Source organism: Argopecten irradians, chromosome 14, assembly GCF_041381155.1.
Source record: "Argopecten irradians isolate NY chromosome 14, Ai_NY, whole genome shotgun sequence".
Taxonomy (NCBI): domain Eukaryota; kingdom Metazoa; phylum Mollusca; class Bivalvia; order Pectinida; family Pectinidae; genus Argopecten; species Argopecten irradians.
In genome coordinates, this window is record NC_091147.1 from 19,438,840 (window position 1) to 19,463,619 (window position 24,780).

At 34.5% G+C, this 24,780-nt stretch overlaps 1 protein-coding gene across 6 annotated transcripts in view; it reads left to right on the forward strand.

Annotated features, from left to right (window-relative positions):
* The window catches only part of LOC138307404 (sodium/hydrogen exchanger 6-like), a 43,680-nt gene that overhangs the window by 11,597 nt on the left and 7,303 nt on the right, over positions 1 to 24,780 (forward strand). For 2 of the 6 annotated variants that reach the window (XR_011205984.1, XM_069248139.1), the window contains exons 13-18: positions 878 to 932; positions 1,557 to 1,631; positions 6,691 to 6,747; positions 13,077 to 13,165; positions 13,573 to 13,681; positions 14,399 to 14,530. Coding sequence is in view for 5 of the 6 variants with exons in the window: in XM_069248139.1 (XP_069104240.1) it covers positions 878 to 932; positions 1,557 to 1,631; positions 6,691 to 6,747; positions 13,077 to 13,165; positions 13,573 to 13,681; positions 14,399 to 14,530 (517 nt within the window). In the remaining variant the exon portion in view is untranslated. Of the gene's footprint in view, positions 1 to 877; positions 933 to 1,556; positions 1,632 to 6,690; positions 6,748 to 13,076; positions 13,166 to 13,572; positions 13,682 to 14,398; positions 14,531 to 22,334; positions 22,402 to 24,780 lie in introns of all 6 variants that reach the window. The other 4 variants (XM_069248141.1, XM_069248140.1, XM_069248142.1 and 1 more) reach the window with 4 other exon arrangements.

Below are 24,780 nucleotides of genomic sequence, written 5' to 3' on the forward strand. Positions count from 1 at the left end.
TGTGGTGGGGACACCAACCCTATGTTACAGTGGCTGCAGATTAGGTAAGTATCATGTGACTAAATACTGACATCTCATTGGCTGTCTGTGGTCGGGTCACCACTCTATATTACAGTGGCTGCAGATCAGGTAAGCATCATGTAAATGATGTGCCTCCCAGGCTCATTTACAACCAGAATAAGAACTCAGCACAATATAGTAAATTTCTACAATTTCTAGAGGTGTAACAATTCACTGATGCATCAATGTATTGCATCGCTTGGTGATGCAAAGTATACAATTTATTAGTATCGCGATACCTAAAAAATAAGAATTGAACATTGGATTATCTTTCTTGGTTAACGTCAGCCAAACGTTTGTTAGTATCAAAATGGCGGAATCCCACGAGCAGCAAAACACTAAACTTGAGTGGCTTACTGCTTGCTGGTCTTATTTCAAGTTTCTGTCTACTAAATCTAGTAACGGAACATGGGAAATGAATAAAACTTGCATCTGTTGTAATGTAGTGTAAGCAAAAGTTAAAATATGCCGGAAATACAACCAACCAAACAACACATTTACAATGACACCACAACATTCAAAGTGTTTATCAAAATATTGCGATTCCTTATCGTATTGTGAAATCTGTATCATGATACGTATTGTATCGTCACATACCTTGCAATACACAGCACTAATTTCTACTAGACTGAGTACTCTAGCATACAATTTATGCTTTTAAAAGTGCCCCTCGAAAAAGTGAAATAAAATAAGCAACTAACCACAGAATCATACCAAAATAACGGAGAGGATAAGAAATCAGCTGTCAGCTTTAGATCTCAGAGCACCATCTGTTAAGAACCACACACTCATATGATTTGAAATTACCTATTTTCAGGGTTGGTGTTGAAGAGGACCAAGAAGGTGCTACAGATGGATCCAGTATTAGAACTGTAAGTATCAACACAACATTCCTACCATACTGTTATATTCCATATGGTACATGTATCTCCAGTTCCTCAGGGGTATAACCCATCCACTATGACTAATTATTTAACATAAACATAAAATTAATAGTATAGTTGACCCTATTAGTGTTAGCTAATCCGAAAAAAACTTTTTTCAGACTTTTCAATTTTAGATACTGCTAATTTAAAAATTAAAAAGCATGCACAATTAATAGATCATTAAAATCTAATTCATGAGAAATCAAGATTTACTGGGTGAGTAAAGTTTCAAAGGAATTAGATATCATCTGAAGAACCATGTCATCAATACATTCGTCTTGGCAGTGAAGGGTATCAATTTAAATAATTACATCAAGGCTTATTAACGATACAAGTTCATTTGTATTGTCATCATCATAGTTTCCACATTTTATCTGATCTGGTGGTATAATTTTAAAGTGCCAAAAAAAGAAAGAAAATGGTCCTATATTTGGTCGTTTACATATTGGTTAGTTATTTGGTTAGTTATTTGGTGAAGATTTGGTTTCACTGTTGTTTTAATGTGTATCATATAAGGATAAATCCATCTTTGCTATGATAATGCTGTGATTCAACTGATGTTTGTATTAGGCCTCAACGCGCCAGCGTCAGTACAGTTCCATGGAGAGCCCTGTCGCAGAAACACCCACCTTCTCAAACGATCTGGTGCGTCGCCATGGTGTTGTAGATTATGCATGGGTGTTCATGTATGTGGGGCTGCCAGTATGTTCAAATTTAATTCAATTTAAAATCCAGTTTGGTGATATGATTATTCAAGAATGGTCATCTTTTCTGGTTGGCAGGTTATGTTTCTGATTTGATTTTCATTTAATAAATAAAGGTTACCATCAATTGTTGAAGAAAAATAACACAAACAAGTGACATGAAAATCAGAATCATTTAAAAAGGGTATCGTACATAATTCTGTATTATTCATTTAATTTTGCATTAAGAAAATACACTGAAAATAACAACTTACAGATAAACTCTTAATGAGGTAGAGCCATGATAGACTTGTTTGGTATTACCTGAGCTGGCAGCCCTAACTAGCATGTGTTCTGTAGTTCTGGGATGTCTTTCTAGCTACATGGTGTTGTATATTCATTTGTTCATAAGCATGTTGTTGTTGGTACGTGTTGTATCAGATTTGTTTGTAGAATTTTTTAGGGCTCTTTTTTCCCCCCAGCTCTTTGATTCTCATCAAAACCCCACCATTTCATGTTTTCATTTTGTTAGCTAGCTGATCTGTCTTCTTGTAATTTAGGAAAATTAAGAATTAGTAGGTACTTATCAGCATATCAGTGCATAAAAAAGAAAATTTAATATCTTACACTTGGTCTAGCTTATTAATTACAACCAATTTTGAGTGCTTCCTCCCAGGAATTTAATGCTACTTTTCTTTATAAGGTTAAGTGTTTTTTTTTTCTATCAAATTATGTCTTACTACTTTTACTGAAAGTTAAAGGTTAATTCTCTAAGGTCACTTGAAGGTCAAGTACTGCTTCTGTCATTGAAATGTGTTTTTTTCCATTTTGATTGCTACTTCTTTCAAAGTAAAGAAATAATTACCATCATCAAAACCAAGTGCTACTATACTTTCAAGTGTTATCTATGTCAATTAAATGTCAATTGAAAGTTCAAATTTACTTTTGGTCAAGGGCTTCTACTTTCAAGGACAAAACCACTTTTCTCAAGGTCAAGTGTTGTCTAAAAATCAAGTGTTATTGGTCACATGGTCAAGTTAAACTTCATGTTAAGGTGCTGATTCCCTGAAGGTCAAGTTACATTTATGTAAAGGTCAAGTACTATTTTTTCAAGTTGAAATGTTAATGTGCTGGTTCTCTCAAGGACAAATACTAATTATCTGAAAGTTAAGTATTACCTACCTATGTCTTTGATTTGAATGCAATGTATATATCTCACTAATTGGTAATTGACTGATTTGATCTAATGATATGAAATATTATGCTTTGTACCTTACATTTCTGCCTGTAAATGATTAAGGGTTATCTTCCTTTGAATATATTATAATCGTATCACTCATTCTTTTTGATTCATAATAATCAGTTTATATCATGGCTGTCCTATTCTTAGAAATCCTAGTCTTTGAATTTTCAGACAAGGCTTTTTAGACATATGACTGTGCATGCCTGATTGTTTTACTTTGCAGTTTAGCTTACCAGAATGTTCTTGTTTTCCCATGGGTCTGTGTGGAAGGTGTTGTTCTTCACAAAAGGCAACATATTAAATATATCCCATCTCCCAGAGCACATCTCTTCTAACAAAGTGTAAAGTAGATACAGTCAAACTTAGAAATGTATGATGTAATTTTTAATCGCTGTTCAAATTAGATATTCAGATTTTCTACTTTATACATGGTTTGAAGAGTCATGCTGTCTGCACAAACATTCACATTCATCATATTTTGTCTCACATTCTGCGAGACTAAAACTCACTTTCCCCATTAAGAAGTTAATTAAAATTTCCCTAGAAACCTTACATCTGCAAAAGTCACAACATTTCCTGCCTCTTAACCTTGAATTCCAATCCTGTGGAAACTTTTCAGGCTCACTCCCAGGGAAGCTGAAGTCTAGTATGAAGTAATCCTGTAAGCTAGAAGCTTACTTTAGTCTCACTCCTCCAGAAGCTTAAGTCACACTCCCAGAGATGCTTGAGTCTCACTCCCACAGAAGCTTAAGTCTCACTCCCCCAGAAGCTTAAGTTTCACTCGTCGAGTATTAAGCTTAAGTCTCACTACCCTTGAAGCTGAACACTTCAATACTCCTTTAGAAGCTTTTAAATATATTTCACAGTAGTAACAGATCTCAATTTCTTGGAAGTAATATGACAGATTAAAGGAATATGAAAGTTATTCGCACGCAAGTGAGGATATTTATTTGTCATGTTTATTGCATTTAGTGTAGTTAAAATTGTTTTAACATTTTTCAGTTAATGTATTGAGATTGCGATGCTTGAGGTACAATATCTTTAAGTTTATAAGAATGACAAAATGTCTATTAGTTTATGTTTCTAGTGTAAACAGTTATCCTTGCTATGTATGTAAGTACTACAGGCACAGAAAACATATTTAAGTGGTTGGAGATTTAGAGGTTTGTTTAAATACTTTTCAATTTATTAAATTATTTTTGTTGCAGTTTCTTTATAATATGTAATATATTGTAAAAGCAGCAATTGCTAGTTTTCCCTTCGCTTGTTACCCATTGCTTATGGTGGTCTGCAGAATTGATATAATTCTAAAAATACTGTAGAAAAATATATTTTTTATTTAATATGAATATATTTTATAATAACTTTAAATACCGTTATATACATGTACAATGGGATTGGTCACAAGTATTCCAGTTATTTGTGATATGTTGCAGTGGTAGAGAATATGACGTTCTTCTGATGTTCATTTAAATTATTGATATAATATAACAAGTAATAAAGATTGTTTTCATTGTAAATCAAGCCAGTACACTTTGAGTCAGAGACTCATCTTTCAAATAATTGACAAAGATATATACTGTCAATATTTACAATAAATATAGACAACTCTCTGTTTGCTCCAAGTTCTACTTATATAATTAAATGTCCATTTTGTCCTACATTTCTCAGATTTCTGATTTTTGGGGGAAGGGGAACAGAACTTGTATAAGTTTTGGCTCTGACCCCCTCAGGGCAGGAGGGGCAGGGCCCAATAGGGGTATTAAAGGTAAATAATCAAATTCTCAGAAAAGTAACAACGAACCTGTATTCAGAACATATTCCTTGGCATTACAAACCAGGTGAGCGATACAGGCCCTCTTAGCCTCTTGTTCCCAGTCTGTATTGATTTAATTTCTGTAGTGCAAAGTATAATGTAAAACCATTGAATACTCAATTAATTTTCATCAGACAAGACTGTATATATCATCACCAGTATTTAATTAACAGTCAAACCTTCTATTTGTATGTTGATAATAATTAATTATTCTACCATCCAGTCAGCGAAATCTTGCTCAGTCTTGCTTAAGTCTTCATCTTTCATGAAGGAGGCAAGTTTCTGGTGGGTAGGACTACCTAATTGCCTTGTCAAAGATTATTTTCATGGATATTGATATACAAAATATTATTTGGAATATAGAACACAAAAGTAAGTAAAGGCAATGTTATTAAGGAAAAGCATTTTGGGTGCATTCTTAAAATCAAATTTCATAATCTTTTTCCAACATAAGATTCATTTCTTTACCATATAGTATAGAGGCAAGTATGTTTTACTACATTAATATACCCCTGGTTATCTGTATTTTGATATTAGAGATATCTACCCTTGTGGGTAGGTATTGATTGTGATGTCACATGTTTGCGAGGGTAACGTCAAACTTTTCGGAGAAAACGACATGCATTGCGCACACAAAATAATGACGTAACTATCGATACCTTCCTACAAGGGAGCTAATTTTGTAATATGCAAAGATGGAATATGATTTGAAAGTAAAGCTTATTCATATTCCTCTTTTATGTTTTCCTTCATTTAAGCTAGGTGATGGTGTACAAATTATATCAATTTGAAATAATTATCTGAGATGAAAATACATACATGTGTAATGAGAAATTATTGAGATTCATATAACTTGGTTCTGCAGCTTTAAAGGATTCTAAGCTGTAGCATTTCTTAGAGAGTTGAAAGTTATATCATAATAGTTGTTATATAGAGTATATGGAGACTGTAGTAATCATAAACACAGTTGATGACATCAATGAACTTCTAGTAATAACAATGGGGTGATGGGATGGGCATTGATTTACTGACACAGAAGGCCAGGTGATGACCAGCTTTGTAACAGGAGTGATGAATCTTAAAGCAGTGATTAAGTGAAATCAACATGATCAGGAAATATGGAGGAATATACATATAACAGTTTTTTGTGGAGATGGTAAATGTAACATCAGTTAGTAGAAGGGAGATAAATTTAATAACAGTTTATGGGGGTGATGAATGCAATAGCACTTTATAGGGTAATGATTGCTCTAGCAGTTTATGGGAGTCATGATTGAACTAGCAGGTTATTGGGGTTAACAGTTTATGGTGGTCATGAATGCAATAGCAGTTTACGGGATGGTGATTGTAATAGCTATTTGTAGGGATGATGAGTGCATTAGCAATTTAGGAGGGTGGTGAATGCAATAGCAGTTTGTGGGGTGGTGAATGTTATAGCAGTTTATGGGGGGTGATTGTGATAACAATTTATGGAGGTAATGATTGCAATAGCAGTTTATGGGAATGACAAATGCAATAGCAGTTTATGGGGATGATGAATGCAATAGCAGTTTATGGGGATGATGAATGCAATAGCAGTTTATTGGGTGGTGAATCAGAATGCAATAGCAGTTTATTGAAGTGATGAATACAATAAGAGTTTATTTGAGTGATTAATGCAATAGCAGTTTATGGGATGGTAAATACAATAGCAGTTTATGGGGATGGTGAATATTGTAGCAGTTTATTGGGCGATGAACATCAAATAGGATGCATGTGAAAAGGTTAATGTATGTTGGTGATAAGTCTGATGCAAGTTTTTGGGAATGAGGATCATAAAAGCAAATGATGAAAGACATAAACTAGTCACTCAATGCTTAAAAATGATCAAAAAGATGAATTTCTCCATGTTCTGTGGAGACGCCATGGGAGAGTCTTTTGATATCAGAATAACATTTAAGTGATAATCTTATCTCTCAACAGGAGGAATACTTAGATGAGAGTAGCATGCCAGAGCAGCCAGAATCTCCCCTGCTGGAGGTAGTGTTGATTTCTAGAGTCCCCAACTCTCTTCTACAAGATTGCTTTTTATCATTTCTCAAGAATAAGCCCAAACCCACATTCCATTCAAGATGGACCCTCAAACAAACAAAAATACTAGACCCCAAAACTAAGTAAGTTAGGGTTACTGCTGTTAAGTTTACCTACAAATTAATTGTTCTTTGTTTTAATTATTCGTGATATGAAATGATAAAACTTTCATTGTAACAATGAACATTAAACCATTTGTCGACAGTTCTCTTCATTTACAACAAAATATTTTTCTTTTCATCATTGTAAGTAACAATCGTTTTTCATGTATTATTACTTGATTTATTGAATGAGAATTGGACAAAGGTATTTGAAAAAAAAAAGGAAAAAAGGTGAATTATTTTTGAGAATATGTGAAAAAGGCTGTTGTGTTTTCGAGGGGTTGTGGACATTTATTTGTCTTCCTCAAGAAGATCTAGAACATCTCCCTTTAAGGAAGGACATTATAGACGTTTTTGACAATAACCTTATTTGCTGTGATCCTAATTCGTTAACATTTTTCTAAGAGTTATAACCTGGATATGCAAATGAAGTATACCTTTATATCTCTCACCTGTACTGCGGAGCATGATCTTGCTGCATGAGCAAGCATCTTCCTGGTACAAGCTTGTAGCTGTCCACAATTACATCACTCTGTGACTGTCATAGTAGAATATATTCATCAAATTGATCTGTAAATTAATTTACTGTTAATTGGCTCATAAATTCTTCCATTTGCTACTCTGTTTATGTAACATACAGAATGCAATTGAAAGAGTTTACAGAAACACAATAATCACTGTTTAGTAATTCAAAAGTAATGTTTTGTGCTTCAAGATATCTAAAGCAGTCCTGCTTGCAATTAGCAAAATTAGGTCACTGTGACCTTGATTGACGATATGTTTAATAGCAATGTACATCTTATATTTTGTACCTCCATGCATTGTTTGATTATGAGGTCTTGCTACTTATTTATTGATTCATAAACCCTTTTCAAATTGATTCTTTGGAAATAACGTTTTATGTCCAGTTATTTAGATCACCAAAACATAATCTAAAAGGGTATAGATTGAAGTACATCAGATACATTACCGTAATTTCCTGCGTATTACCGGCACTGGGGTATTCCCGCAGGATGTAAACTCATGCATTTTCTATAATTTTGTAAAACAAATAGCAGATAACGTGCACAGGTAGATTACCCACAGGTAATATACTTTTAATAGTATGTTAGTCTATAGGCTGAAGAGTTACAGTATAGGTTTACTCAAAGACAAGCAAAGTTATCAATAACATACAGTATTTAGTAACATATAGTTAGAGGCAGATAGCACATAGCCCATATTAGGCAACTTCTAGTGTAAAAAAATTGTATAGCCCACAGGCAATACGCAGGAAATTAGGCCAGAAAAAAAAAAAAAAAAAAAATGTCTGTTTAGGGTTACCCGACCGACCCAAAATGATACTTTCTGTAACAGTTAAAGAAAAGTAAAAACATTGTTTTTTGCACTTGAAGGGCTTAGACTATACAAATACAAGTTGTTGTTTTTTCTTCAAATATTCATTTATTTGTTCCTGATTCATGGTGAGTGAAGATTTAATTGGACTGTTTACATTGTATACATTTATATTAATTATCTTTTAATAAGGATGACTATTATTTATTTTACGTTATTGCTATGAATGACATTGTTAAGGATTGAATCTTGCTTAAGTTGATTTTATATGGGGTGTCGCATCGTGTTTCACTTCATTAGGGTGTACTTAATCCTATATTACTTGAAAGCCATGCAATAACCTTTACATGATGGGGATATCCAAGATTTCAATTAGTTTTGTTAGCTGCTTATTGAAGAAAATACCCTCAGTAGCTGAAGAAACTAAATGGGTTTAGTTTTTAAGGCTTTTATAGCTACATTAACATACAATAGTTATATTATCTTCCTTAATCGTTTAGCCCCAATTTTAATATTTTTTTCATGACATACATTTATGGCCCTTAGTGGCATTAATCTTGTTTTGGAGATTTATTTACCCGATCTGATGTCACATCTGAGGGCAAATAAATCTTCATATTACCTTACCACTGGAGACAAAACTTTAATAAATGTAATAAATCCACACAAATTAACACAAAATTGTCAACAAAATAATTTGTTTTATCCTGTTTTATTTAGCAAAATTGGTAATTTATTACATATTCTCAAATTCAACTAGATTTGAAATTGTTAAGAGGAGATAGCATTAGATGATATGAATGTACAATGATTGTTGTATTTTGTATAATATAGACTAAGTGTACTATTTGATTATTACTTCACCGTTGTATATAATTGTGAGTTGTAATCTGACTAAACGCTTGCTGAAAAAAAAAAAAAAAAATGCATGAGTGTACTAATTTAGAATTTAATCTATTAATTAATTAATGTAATGGTAAATAAATTATATCCAATGCATCATGATAAATTATGTATACAGCAAAAAGTGAACTTAACATGATAGTATTAATAAGTACATTAACCTTTAAGGCCTTACATTACATTGATACTATACAAATATGGCATTTTGTTGAGGTCGATACATGGTTATATCGACCAAAGGAAAAACATTGACTGAGGACGTCGTCCGAGGTCAATATTTGTTCTGTGGTCGATATAACCATGTATTGACCGAAATCAAAATTCTATAATTGTTTAATTATTTTTCTGGATTTTTTTACCTTTTGAAATGAGTGTGAAACTAAATAAGCATCGCATTGTAAATTCTGCTTCGTGGTGACAGTTACAATCTTTTGACCTTAGAAATATAGATAGGTAGGTGTTCAAACTTTTCATTTCTCTATAATTAATTTTCATGTACAGTGTAGGAATCATTATCATCCTGACAATGTTTGAAATTCATTATGTTGAAATATTTTTTATTAATATAATATTAATATCTTAATACATATATCTTGTTGTTGTCAGCATTAGCTTATAGATACTCTTTTTTATAATAACCTACTAAGTGTCCTATTATAGTGTGTATATAGTTACAATGTGCTTATAGCTAATGTGACACCTAATTATTTATTTACTAGCTAGTTACATGAAAGTATTTCTTAATTCATTTCCCAAAATACATTTCATGTTCTCTTTGAAATTTGGTAACCCCGATACATGTAGTTTATTCAGATGTCTCTACATTTTTATAACTTTACTGTCTCTCTAATAGACTAGCTACTCATTTAACATTAAAGATGCTCCACCGCCGACAGAGCATAAATGATATTCATTATTTGAACAATAATTGGTGTATTATCGTATATATATATATGTCTAATTAACACAAAAAGTAATATAAAATAATTTATTTTGCTTTTGGTGCATGCGCAATCAGTACTTCATTCCATATAGGATATAGTGCCACGGATTTTTTTCGGGATGCAATTAATTATTTTTCATATTTTTAATTTGAAGTAAAATTAGAAGCTCATACTTTTCAATGTTGGTAATGGTGTAAAGTAAGTAACTTTTGTAACTGAAGAAAAACACTAAATCATCTTCTCCTGTTTTTGATAGTGAAAAAATACCATTTGTCGGCGGTGGAGCATCTTTAAGTATAATTTATAAAATACGTATGTTGTACCAATGTTATCATGCACATATAGTGACAGATACATTTATTATTCACTGTTTATGCAATGCTGGATCACTGTTAGTACTTTTTATAGGATGCATCTTCACGATGCAATTTTATTCTTTTCTTTAATCTAAGCACTAAGATAGTTATATCAGACTCTATAACTTGTTTAAATTATTGAACTTCATGTGGGTATGCAACTTTTAATTTTCATATTTGTTTAAGAAAATCTGCATTCTGCATCCTTGTTAAGGGGCAAACCAAGCAAGAGTTGTTTAAAGGTCTTTAACGTTTTTGCCTTCCATTTTCTAAACAGTAATATCAGTATTGGGAGATTTTTTGTGACTATATAACTTAAGTTTGAACTGCCAATATAGATTTGGTTAAACTCAACCTAATTTTATAAGATTTGACAGTTTTCGTCTTGCTAAAATTATACCATAAGGGATCTATCTGCATGATACTTTGATGATCTTTAGCTATAATTAATAACGATCCTTGTATGTATATATACATTGCTATGAGTATTAGAACAACTAATTTTAACTTTTTCAACTTTTACAGAACTGCCTTTTTCCATATTTCATTTTTAGCTCACCTGGTCCGAAGGACCAAGGTGAGCTTATGCCATACCGTGGCGTCCGGCGTCCGGCGTCCGTCGTCCGTCGTCCGTCCGTCCGTCCGTCCGTCAACAATCGACTTCTTCTCCATAACCGCTGGTCGGATTTCAACAAAATTTGACTGGTAGCATCCTTATGGGCTACTAACTGAAAATTGTACAAATGATGGGGCTGACCCCCCAGGGGCCTGAGGGGCGGGGCCAAAAGGGGTCAATTTGGCTATTTCCATATAAACGACTTCTTCTCTGAAACCAAGCATGGGATAGCACACATAATGCAATGGTAGCATCCTTATAGGGTGGGGATTCAAAATTGTACAAATGATGGGGCTGACCCCCCAGGGGCCTGAGGGGCGGGGCCAAAAGGGGTCAATTTGGCTATTTCCATATAAACGACTTCTTCTCTGAAACCAAGCATGGGATAGCATCCATAATGCAATGGTAGCATCCTTATAGGGTGGGGATTCAAAATTGTACAAATGATGGGGCTGACCCCCCGGGGGCCTGAGGGGCGGGGTCAAATGGGGTCAATTTGGCTATTTCCATATAAACGACTTCTTCTCTGAAACTAAGCATGAGATAGCACTCATAATGCAATGGTAGTATCGTTATAGGGTGGGGATTAAAAATTGTACAAATGATGTGGCTGACCCCCCGGGGGCCTGAGGGGCGGGGTCAAAAGGGGTCAATTTGGCTATTTCCATATAAACGACTTCTTCTCTGAAACCAAGCATGGGATAGCACCCATAATGCAATGGTAGCATCCTTATAGGGTGGGGATTCAAAATTGTACAAATGATGGGGCTGACCCCCCCGGGGGCCTGAGGGGCGGGGTCAAATGGAGTCAATTTGGCTATTTCCATATAAACGACTTCTTCTCTGAAACTAAGCATGAGATAGCACTCATAATGCAATGGTAGTATCTTTATAGGTTGGGGATTCAAAATTGTACAAATGATGGGGCTGACCCCCGGGGGGCCTTAGGGGCGGGGTCAAAAGGGGCCAATTTGGCTATTTCCATTTAAACGACTTCTTCTCTGAAACTAAGCACGGTATAGCACCCATAATACAATGGTAGTATCCTTATAGTGTGGGGATTCAAAATTGTGCAAATGATAGGGCTGACCCCCCGGGGGCCTGAGGGGCGGGGTCAAAAGTGGTCAATTTCCATATATATATGACATTTTCTCTGCAACTTAACATGGGATTACGCTCATAATGCAATGGTTACATCCTTATAGTGTTTGGATTCAAAATTTTGCAAATGATGGGGCTGACCCCCCGGGGGCCTGAAGGGTGGGGTCAAAAGGGGTCAATTTAGCTATTTCCATATAAACGACTTCTTCTCTGCAACTAAGAATGGAAGAGCACTTATAGTGCAATGGTAGCATCCTTATAGGGTTGGGATTTGAAATTGTACAAATGATAGGGCTGACCCCCGGGGCCTTAGACGGCAATAGATGCGAGGTCAAAAGGTCAATTAGGCTACTATTTTCATATAAATTACTTTGTCTCTGAACCTATGTATTGGATAGCATATTTGTATGGTATCAATAGCATCATTGTATGGTTGTGATTCAAAATTAAACTTTGGGAGTCAATTTTGCTTATTTTTCTAATTGTCAGAGTCTTGTGATAATTACTAACAAAAAACCAGGTGAGCGATACAGGCCCTCTGGGCCTCTTGTTCTTAACAAAACCTACTAACAATTTAGATTAAAGGAAGGAATTGTGGATAAAACTTTTAGATTTTAATCCAAATTTACATGCCAATTTGAAAACAAATATTTAATTTGACCATCTGGGCTAAAATGTATCAAATATTTGTTCTGGTTTCTCTTTCAATTCTTTACAATCATAGGCCATTCGTTTTTCTGGAAGTTAAAAAAAATCCTCTTAAGATCTATTTTGAAAGCGTATCATTTACATGTAATAACCTCATAATCAAATCTTCCCTTATCAGTCCAGGAAAAATATTAAAAACAGCAAGGTCAGTAACAGGAAGGGGAGACAACAGAAAGGGGAGATAACTATTTTACATTCAATATTTACCTTGCAGGGTGGATCCACCATAGAAATAAGCCAGGTGAAGAAACCACGTGATGCCAAAGCCTGGCTCGTGGCCCAGTGGCATAGTTTTGATGTCAGGTAAGCCATGAAGTATAATATATATAGTCTCTACATGTAATTACGTTTGCTTTGGATATTGTTTTTGGCGGGTTTTTTTATCCTAAGATGCTTTTTTGAGCTATTACTCAAAAACTATGCAACATACTAGCTCCATAAAACTTCCTGTATATATATTTCAAGATAATGCCCTAAATATGCCTGTTGATACTCATGGGTACCCTTCCATTTTCATTATCTTTTCTGACTTGTCAAAAGCTTCCTTTTGTTTATGGGCACAGGGAGATATTGTCATTATTTACATCACTTTGTTTTGCAATGTTTTTGAAACATTTTAAAGAAATTTCAAGAAAAAACAATTAAAGTTTGAATGCTTGATGTGCTGGTGTAGCTGTATCCTTGCAATTATGTGTACTTGTGGTTAACAGGTTTATGAAGCCGTTCCTGACCAACTGTCGCCCCACCTTGATGGAAACATCACCTGCCTGCTGTATGCCTCTGGCCCGTCTCCTCACCACAGACGAACAGCTACAGGGGGTATAGTATTCCAATCCTTGATTACAATCTTAATTAGGAGTGAAAAATAAATTGCAGTTCCTAAATTTCACATTTTCATACCCAGTGACATTTTCACAGCGATTTAAGTTCACGAATTATAGCTAAAATAGTAATTTGTAATTGATTTGTTTTGCTGTGTGTATATATTTTTAAATTGTAATGTCTGTGAAATACACAAAATTAAATCATATGTGAACATAAGTTGGCTCACAGTATTATGATGTTCAAATTAGTCAATATATAACTACAAGTGATGAATATACTAAAAGGTATATGGTACATTATTTTGATAATTCATTTTAGATTATCAATATTCCTTGTCCAATAAAATCGTGATGTTTTTCTACTGCAACTTCATTCTTATCCAAAATGTTGTGAACACAAGATCTGAAAGTGTATTTTCATTCCATTCTGACTATTAAAATCACCCAAGACACCAAGCAAGATGGTCTTTATACACTGAATAAATTATGTTGAAATTGACCTTTTGGGGCCCAGAGAAATTGGTCGTAATAAACAGGTGGTCTTTAAAAGTTTTTAATTGATATTGATTAACAAGATATCAGTATTGTGATGTAATTGTTGGATCATTAATTGATATAAGTTCAATGACCTTCTACTTTAATGCATTGGATTAAATATCAAGGTGTAAGCTATTATATACTACATAATAAAATATTTTGTTTGCTGTTCCAGAGTGACCCCACGAAGGATGCAGACTCAGATATAGATATGATAATAGACCATCGGGAACTCTCCATAGGAGAAGATACGATTAGTACTGTGTCCCAGACCAAACCATACACCAGTACGGAACCAGCATCACAGGTAATAATTACCTAAATATAATAAACCAACTGTCAAAGTCAGATTATCTTAGTAGTAGTCACATCCCCAACCCTTTGGATCACTTTTCGGTTCCTGTTTTATATGTTCTGACCATTTGAATGTGTAAATCTTGAATTAACCTGTTTTAATGTGTTCACATTATGTCATATTCTTAAGATCCATAACTAATACCATATTCTACAAGTAATAAAACCCTCTCAGCTATAAGCCCCCTCCCCTTTTTATCAAATCTTTTAGAACTATAGGTTCATGTCCAGCAATAAGCCCCCTCCCCTTTTTATCAGACCTTGTAGAAGTATAGGTTCATGTCCAGCAATAAGCTCTCTCCCCTTTTTATCAAATCTTTTAGAACTATAGGTTTATGTCCAGCAATAAGCCCTCTCCCCTTTTTATCAAACCTTGTAGAACTATAGGTTCATGTCCAGCAATAAGCCCCCTCCCCTTTTTATCAAATCTTTTAGAACTATAGGTTCATGTCCAGCAATAAGCCCCCTCCCCTTTTTATCAGACCTTGTAGAAGTATAGGTTCATGTCCAGCAATAAGCCCCCTCCCCTTTTTAGCCCACCATCATCAGATGGTGGGCTATTCAAATCGCCTTTCGTCCGTGGTCCGTCGTCCGTCCGTCCTTCCGTCCGTCCGTCCGTCCTTCCGTCCGTCCGTCCGTCCGTTAACAATTCTTGTTACCGCTATTTCTCTAAAAGTACTGAAGGGATCTTTCTCAAATTTCATATGTAGGTTCCCCTAGGACCCTAGTTGTGCATATTGTATTTTGGGACTGATCGGTCAACAAGATGGCCGCCAGGCAGCCATCTTGGATTTTGATAGTTAAAGTTTGTTACCGCTATTTCTCAGAAAGTACTGAAGGGATCTTTCTCAAATTTCATATGTAGGTTTCCCTAGGACCCTAGTTGTGCATATTGCATTTTGGGACTGATCGGTCTACAAGATGGCTGACCAGCCGCCATCTTGGATTTTGATAGTTAAAGTTTGTTACGGCTAATTCTCAGAAAGTACTGAAGGGATCTTTCTCAAATTTCATATGTAGGTTCCCCTAGGACCCTAGTAGTGCATATTGCATTTTGGGACTGATCGGTCAACAAGATGGCCGACCGGTGGCCATCTTGGATTTTGATAGTTAAAGTTTGTTACCGCTATTTCTCAGAAAGCACTGAAGGGATCTTTCTCAAATTTCATATGTAGGTTCCCCTAGGACCCTAGTTGTGCATATTGCATTTTGGGACTGATCGGTCAACAAGATGGCCGACCAGCCGCCATCTTGGATTTTGATAGTTAAAGTTTGTTACGGCTAATTCTCAGAAAGTACTGAAGGGATCTTTCTCAAATTTCATATGTAGGTTCCCCTAGGACCCTAGTAGTGCATATTGCATTTTGGGACTGATCGGTCAACAAGATGGCCGCCAGGTAGCCATCTTGGATTTTGATAGTTAAAGTTTGTTACCGCTATTTCTCAGAAAGCACTGAAGGGATCTTTCTCAAATTTCATATGTAGGTTCCCCTAGGACCCTAGTTGTGCATATTGTATTTTGGGACTGATCGGTCAACAAGATGGCCGCCAGGCAGCCATCTTGGATTTTGATAGTTAAAGTTTGTTACCGCTATCTCTCATAAAGTATTGAAGGGATCTTTCTCAAATTTCGTATGTAGGTTCCCGTAGGACCCTAGTTGTGCATATTGCATTTTGGGACTGATCGGTCAACAAGATGGCCGACCAGCCGCCATCTTGGATTTTGATAGTTAAAGTTTGTTACCGCTAATTCTCAGAAAGTACTGAAGGGATCTTTCTCAAATTTCATATGTAGGTTCCCCTAGGACCCCAGTTGTGCATATTGCATTTTGGGACTGATCGGTCAACAAGATGGCCGACCGGTGGCCATCTTGGATTTTGATAGTTAAAGTTTGTTACGGCTATTTCTTAGAAAGTATTGAAGGGATTGTTCTCAAATTTCATATGTAGGTTCCCCTAGGACCCTTGTAGTGCATATTGCATTTTGGGACTGATCAGTCAACAAGATGGCCGCCAGGTAGCCATCTTGGATTTTGATAGTTAAAGTTTGTTACCGCTATTTCTCAAAAAGCACTAAAGGGATCTTTCTCAAATTTCACATGTAGGTTCCCCTAGGACCCCAGTTGTGCATATTGCATTTTGGGACTGATCGGTCAACAAGATGGCCGCCAGGTAGCCATCTTGGATTTTGATAGTTAAAGTTTGTTACCGCTATTTCTCAGAAAGTACTGAAGGGATTTTTCTCAAATTTCATATGTAGGTTCCCCTAGGACCCCAGTTGTGCATATTGCATTTTGGGACTGATCGGTCAACAAGATGGCCGACCGGTGGCCATCTTGGATTTTGATAGTTAAAGTTTGTTACCGCTATTTCTCAGAAAGCACTGAAGGGATCTTTCTCAAATTTCATATGTAGGTTCCCCTAGGACCCCAGTTGTGCATATTGCATTTTGGGACTGATCGGTCAACAAGATGGCCGACCGGTGGCCATCTTGGATTTTGATAGTTAAAGTTTGTTACCGCTATTTCTCAGAAAGTATTGAAGGGATTGTTCTCAAATATCATATGTAGGTTCCTCTAGGACCCTAGTTCTGCCTATTGCATTTTGCGACCACCATCTTGGATTTTGATAGTTTAAAGTTTGAAAAGCAGAAAAAAGAATTGTAAGTTTGAAAAGCAGAGAAAAGATCCCTCTTTCATTTGTCAGACATAGATCAATCTTTGGTGGGCGCCAAGATCCCTCTGGGATCTCTTGTTATCAAATCTTTTAGAACTATAAGTTCATGTCCAGCAATAAGCCCCCTCCCCTTTTTATCAAACCTTGTAGAAGTATAGGTTCATGTCCAGCAATAAGCTCTCTCCCCTTTTTATCAAATCTTTTAGAACTATAAGTTCATGTCCAGCAATAAGCCCCCTCCCCTTTTTATCAAATCTTTTAGAACTATAAGTTCATGTCCAGCAATAAGCCTCTCTCCCCTTTTTATCAAACCTTGTAGAAGTATAGGTTCATGTCCAGCAATAAGCTCTCTCCCCTTTTTATCAAATCTTTTAGAACTATAAGTTCATGTCCAGCAATAAGCTCTCTCCCCTTTTTTATCAAACCTTTTAGAACTATAGGTTCATGTCCAACAACAAGCCCTCTCCCCTTTTTATCAAATCTTTTAGAACTATATGTTCATGTCCAGCAATAAGCCCCCTCACCTTTTTATCAAACAATTTAGAACTATAGGTTCATGTCCAGCAATAAGCCCCCTCCCATTTTTATCAAATCTTTAGAACTATAGGTTATGTCCAGCAATTTTTTCTTATTTTGTTTTGCTTCTAACTTCAGTCCATATGATGCCTGTACAGAGTAATGTACAAGAGAAAGGTGTATACTATTCTATATACTAAGTTTTTGAAAGTGTGTTTCAGAAAGATAGCACTTAAGATATATTATTTAATCTCTGTAAATACTGCACACATATCTTGGAAGTTATTCACAAATCACTAATAATCAGTGTTATAAAAGCAGAAGTAAACTAACAACAATTCATTTTAAACATGATTGTAAACCTTCCATAAGGTTTTTGGTAACATGGAGGTCAAAGTTTCAAAGTTGTAATAAATTTTTCTGGTAATAATGCGCTCAGTGTCCCTGTATGTAACCATCCGAGGCCCTCCATCAATCCCTTCTTCATGCATTGGACCTATAATTTAGAAATAAAAGATTTTAATTTTAATACTTGTTATGACTTAATTGTTTAAAATACACCTATAATTCATATAATTATGTAGTATTACTGTTACAAAATAAGGTTGAAGGAGAATAAAGTCTTTGATAACCCATTCACTTCTGAAACACATTAGACTTTCCTAAATCAAGAACTAGAACAGTCCATTATAACATTTTAGGGGTGAATGAGTTAATATTTGGTCTCAATGAACTATTCCACATTCCTAATTTCTATGTACTCTATTGATGCTGAAGATGTAATCATATAGTAATAGATCTATAGAAACTCAATGAATTATAACTGATTCTGGCATCAGCTGATTTGTCATGCAATAATTTGCTTTATTGTCAAAATTAATCATGGTTTGCTTGATTTTGCTTTGAATTTAATTTTTCTTTTGTTTTGAGGTGGATGTGCGGGTTAATTCCCAATCCCAGATTTCTATAGACGACCCTCCCCTGACCCCTTGACCTCTGACCTCTCAATCTTTTTCACCTGTGATAATCACCTGCCAATTGTAAGTGTATATAGTGTAGGTACAAAATTCCCCACGTATACTTAGTGTATCTGTTATAGCTAGGAACAAAACTTGTATTCATGTGTTTGTCCTTATGTCAACCTAGTCTTAATGTCTAAGAGTGCCCAAAAAATGTACATGTGTGTCAAAACATGTGTGTCAAAACATGTACATGTGTGTACTAAATGTTTCAGAGCTAATACATATGTACAGAAGTGTCAGTAGTACATGTTGCATATCCCAAGCAAGTGTATGCAATGTCCCAGAGCAAAGATTTATACCTTTGTTACTATCCAATGTGCACATAATCCTTAGACTGGAGCAATGTTTAATGTCCTGTGTATGATCCACCCCAATAGATATATAGTTTGTATAATACTAGTATGATACGCTAGAAAATACCTACAAGATTTTGAGGACGTCCACCCTAGTTTATATACTATTTAGAGAGTATAGGTGCATGTAACAGTTGTTCATTATCCAGGAGCAAATTAGGTTTCTGTTGCCCTAAATCTAGTAGTTATATACATACTGTCCTAAAGTCTCTGTTGCCCTAAATCTAGTAGTTATATACATACTGTCCCAAAGTCTCTGTTGCCCTAAATCTAGTAGTTATATACATACTGTCCCAAAGTCTCTGTTGCCCTAAATCTAGTAGTTATATACATACTGTCCTAAAGTCTCTGTTGCCCTAAATCTAGTAGTTATATACATACTGTCCCAAAGTCTCTGTTGCCCTAAATCTATTAGTTATATACATACTGTCCTAAAGTATCTGTTGCCCTAAATCTAGTAGTTATATACATACTGTCCCAAAGTCTCTGTTGCCCTAAATCTAGTAGTTATATACATACTGTCCCACAGTCTCTGTTGCCCTAAATCTGGTAGTTATATACATACTGTCCTAAATTATCTGTTGCCCTAAATCTGGTAGTTATATACATACTGTCCCAAAGTCTCTGTTGCCCTAAATCTAGTAGTTATATACATACTGTCCCACAGTCTCTGTTGCCCTAAATCTGGTAGTTATATACATACTGTCCTAAAGTCTCTGTTGCCCTAAATCTAGTAGTTATATACATACTGTCCTAAAGTATCTGTTGCCCTAAATCTAGTAGTTATATACATACTGTCCTAAAGTATCTGTTACCCTAAATCTAGTAGTTATATACATACTGTCCCAAAGTCTCTGTTACCCTAAATCTAGTAGTTATATACATACTGTCCTAAAGTATCTGTTGCCCTAAATCTAGTAGTTATATACATACTGTCCCAAAGTCTCTGTTGCCCTAAATCTGGTAGTTATATACATACTGTCCTAAAGTCTCTGTTGCCCTAAATCTAGTAGTTATATACATACTGTCCCAAAGTCTCTGTTGCCCTAAATCTAGTAGTTATATACATACTGTCCTAAAGTATCTGTTACCCTAAATCTAGTAGTTATATACATACTGTCCCAAAGTCTCTGTTGCCCTAAATCTTGTAGTTATATACATACTGTCCCAAAGTTTCTGTTGCCCTAAATCTAATAGTTGTATACATACTATCCCAAAGTCTCTGTTGCCCTAAATCTAGTAGTTATATACATACTGTCCCAAAGTCTCTGTTGCCCTAAATCTGGTAGTTATATACATACTGTCCTAAAGTATCTGTTGCCCTAAATCTAGTAGTTATATACATACTGTCCCAAAGTCTCTGTTGCCCTAAATCTGGTAGTTATATACATACTGTCCTAAATTATCTGTTGCCCTAAATCTGGTAGTTATATACATACTGTCCTAAAGTCTCTGTTGCCCTAAATCTAGTAGTTATATACATACTGTCCCAAAGTCTCTGTTGCCCTAAATCTGGTAGTTATATACATACTGTCACGTCCTAAATTATCTGTTGCCCTAAATCTGGTAGTTATATACATACTGTCCCAAAGTCTGTGTTGCCCTAAATCTAGTAGTTATATACATACTGTCCCAAAGTCTCTGTTGCCCTAAATCTAGTAGTTATATACATACTGTCCTAAATTATCTGTTACCCTATATCTAGTAGTTATATACATACTGTCCCAAAGTCTCTGTTACCCTATATCTAGTAGTTATATACATACTGTCCCAAAGTCTCTGTTGCCATAAATCGAGTGCTATGTCCCAAAGTCTCAGTAAAAATCATAGCCTATGATAGAGTTTAATATCTGTTACCAAATCCTTTTCTTCATCACTTAAAAACTTTACTTTAAAATCTATTTCTGTCTTCTTGGATTTGCTAATACATATATATGTATTCTACTTTCTTAAGCTTTTTATAGCCTATGCCTTTGCTTTTCAACATTGCTGTCTTATAACCAGTAATTACATGAACGTTTTAAGATACAATTTATAAACATGCTTTTAATTGCCTTAAACTGTTTGTTTATCTGTTATGCACTTATTTGAGACAAAGTTAAGTTGATTTTATATATTCATATATTTGTATTTCAGAATATCAGAAGAAGCAATTTTTAATTCATGTAATAGAATATCTAAATGTAAATATTAAGATGAATTATATCATAACTGAGCCAGGAATTTGTTTCTTTCAAATATTCTAGGATTAAATAAAAAAATCAATCAATAATTCAAGATGAAAATTCACACTCAATTATTATGTGATTGGTTGTCTAAGAAAAAATGGATTTGTCTTGTCCATTGAGTATTTTGTCAACAGATTTTATCCAATATGTTAGTACAGTAGTATTTGTTACTACTTACTCATATAACAAATGATTAGTTTGTAGTTATTATGGTCGGTCATTCAATCTGTTAATACAATGTAATTTATTCTTCAAGTAACTTTGTATTTTATATACTTAATAGGCAAAACACAAAGCTCATACAATGCAATTTTTACAGTAAAGGAAAAAATGCATTCAAACAAAAAATATTTAAAAGAAAAATAATAAGTTGTCTATAGACAACAAATGTTTAGCTCAAATATGTGGAAACAAATGTTATAAAGTGTCATTTTTCACAGAATCTCACAAATTTAAGGACCAAGCATGTCTGGTACATCCAAGTATCAGACAAACAAATAATTACCTATAAACTAAATACCTCCCAGTCTGAGAGTAAATCAAATACAATAGCTTGATAAGGAATTTCCCTGGAAATATTAAAGACTTTTTCTTAACAAAAAAAGGGGCTACTGATTGTTAATATAAATCTGTATGACCACCAATTCAGATGCAGCTTCATATCTAAATTAGACGACAAATGCAGCAAGACTGTAATTCAGTCTCAGTGGGTCCTTCAATGATCTGAACACTTCGTTCCCAGACCAAATAATCTTGATTGCAAATTTTCTGGAATGCCTGATTTCAGTAATCAAATTGTCCATTCCCTGATATTTTCATCTGGATTGTGAGTTAACCGGACTATCGTTGTCAGAATAATAACGGGTCCACTGTACTTTTAAGTATTTAAAGGTAAAATTAGATTTTTGTACCTAAGTTAATTATTTAAAAGATTGACTGTGAGTGTGTTGTCATGTCTTTAGAGCCTGGAATTACACGTGGCTAATGACACTGCATGAGGGCTGAGATGTCAGCCAAACGACCAGAGAGGTAGGAGGGACAAAACTAACCAATCACAAACAGTTAGGAGTTCTTGTTTGTTTGTTGTTTGAGTTTCACCAGTAACCTGTAGTGTTGTTTGGTTCTGTTTGCTTCTGTTGGTGCTTTTTGTCTCATTTTTTAGGATTCATTCAAAATCTTCCCCATTCCAATTCATCAGAGTTACTTCCCTTTCTTTTATTCCATTAGTTCTGAGGGAGTGAAATCAAGGGAATTAACTCTGATTGATCAGGTTCCTTTTGCCACTCTTAACTTAAAATTCTGTTTTTCCTTTAGTTTGCTTTTTAATTATTTATTTACTTATTATGATTAATTTTCTGTCCGTTTTCCATTTCCAGACTATGGCTATATGCAAAATAAAATTAATTGTCAATGTTTACTCAAAGGGAATGTTAGATGATAATTAATATGTTCCGTTGTTAATGCTATGCTAATTAGAATTGAAAAAAAAACATATTTTATTCTTTTATCTAAATCAATTAAGACTGGTTAAGACTGAAATTATAAAAAAACATAATTATGCATTGTTGTATTGTCTTGAAAGAAAACTAGTTTAATTACTATGACATTTTAGTTCTTTTTCTATTTGATCAGTGTAGTAACAGATGATAATTAATTGTTCTTTATAAGTACTGGTTTTGTCTGAATCTATTGAGGATGCTGGAGATGTTTGATGCTGTAACAACTTTTATTCACGGCTACTAAATTTCATGATTTCACTTTCAAAACAAGTTTGCAATTATTGAATTTCATGGAGTTTAAGATTCAATGAAAATTGATGAGAGTATATATGTTTGACCTACACATTAATTCACGGAGATTAACTTTCACGATTTACTTTGATCGCAAAATTCTTGAAATAATTCACACTTGAAAGAATGTGTTAGGTAACACTCAGTATCTCCATAAAACTCACTGTATATTTTCACTCACTATCTCTATAAAACTCACAGAATATTTACACTCTGTATCTCTATAAAATGCAGTAGTATATTTTTTACTTCTTCTTCAGCAGTTGTGATCTTTACTTCAATGAAGCTATCTATTCTGATACACTTCCCATTCAGGTTAAGAAAATTGCACGTGTACCCTGAAAACTAATTTGAAATCACTGCAACATGTAGTTTTTGTCTATATTCCCATTGGTGTTCTACATGTTAATTTTTGTCTTTCTCTGTTAAAAATCTTATGTCCATACTCATCATGCTCTTAATACATCTTCAGTGGCCAAGGGTTACTATCACTGGTGTTATATCTACCCCTAGACTATGTCATTAATAGTAAAACTGAAGGCATCTCAATCAGGAGAAAAAAACTGACCAATCACAGTGATTTCCTTTGATGATTACATAGAGCGATGATACCCAACTTCATAGCCATGCAGTGTGTTACACGCTCATGTAATGTACATCACGACCAATCTATATGTCTCATTTGTTATCACACACAGAGCCTTCAGTTTTACTATGACATAGTCTAAGGAATATCAAGGTTTCTTTGTCACTTGGTGTTGGTTGAATCTATAAGAAGTGTTTTTGCTGTGTAAAGTGTCTACACTGTATATGAATATGGGCAGGATCACTTCAAACTGCTATTAAAACAACACCAATTTATAATCCAGAATTGACTCGGAGCAAGATTGACCATTTCAATTTATAATGAGTATTATGAGTAATAAAAAGCTTAAAACTGAAACTTAACATAGCAAACATTTTAATTTGTATTTCTAAACCTCATTTACCTTTTATCACAGAAGTACAATTACCTACATTTTGAAGAATTTTAGCATAAAAAAAATTGCAAAAATATCCAGCTGGCTGAGGCTGCTATTATTCGTTGATGTATGACCTCACAATAGATTTCCTGACCTGCATAGCCAATGAAAAACTCAAGATAATGCAGAAATGAGTGTGAAGTCACTGAATAACACACAGATTGTGTGATACATGTAAAAAGTGTTAGGTACATGGAGAATTACCAGACATATTATGTATAATTTAGCAATGCTTTTATATGTGGGTGACTGGAAATTAGCAAGAGACTGCCTTGGCTATATTTACTAGAGTCTTCCCAATTTCATTCATGTGCTGTTACCTTCATTCAACATCCATTCCTAAACTGGCTCAGGTGCTTGCAGTATTGTTCTGTATTGGTATAAATTATATATAACTGACACTTTTAATGATAATGAGCTTAAAAGTCACTACTTGCCACTATAGGTGTTATAAATATTGAAAATCTGCCTTCTTGAATAATGTTGAACTTTAATTAGCTACTAGTTAGTAGGTTGTGAGCACTTTTATTTCATTTTTAATTTTCAAATTTGATGCACAAATATTTTTTTTTTATTTATTGCACAAAGATTAAAAT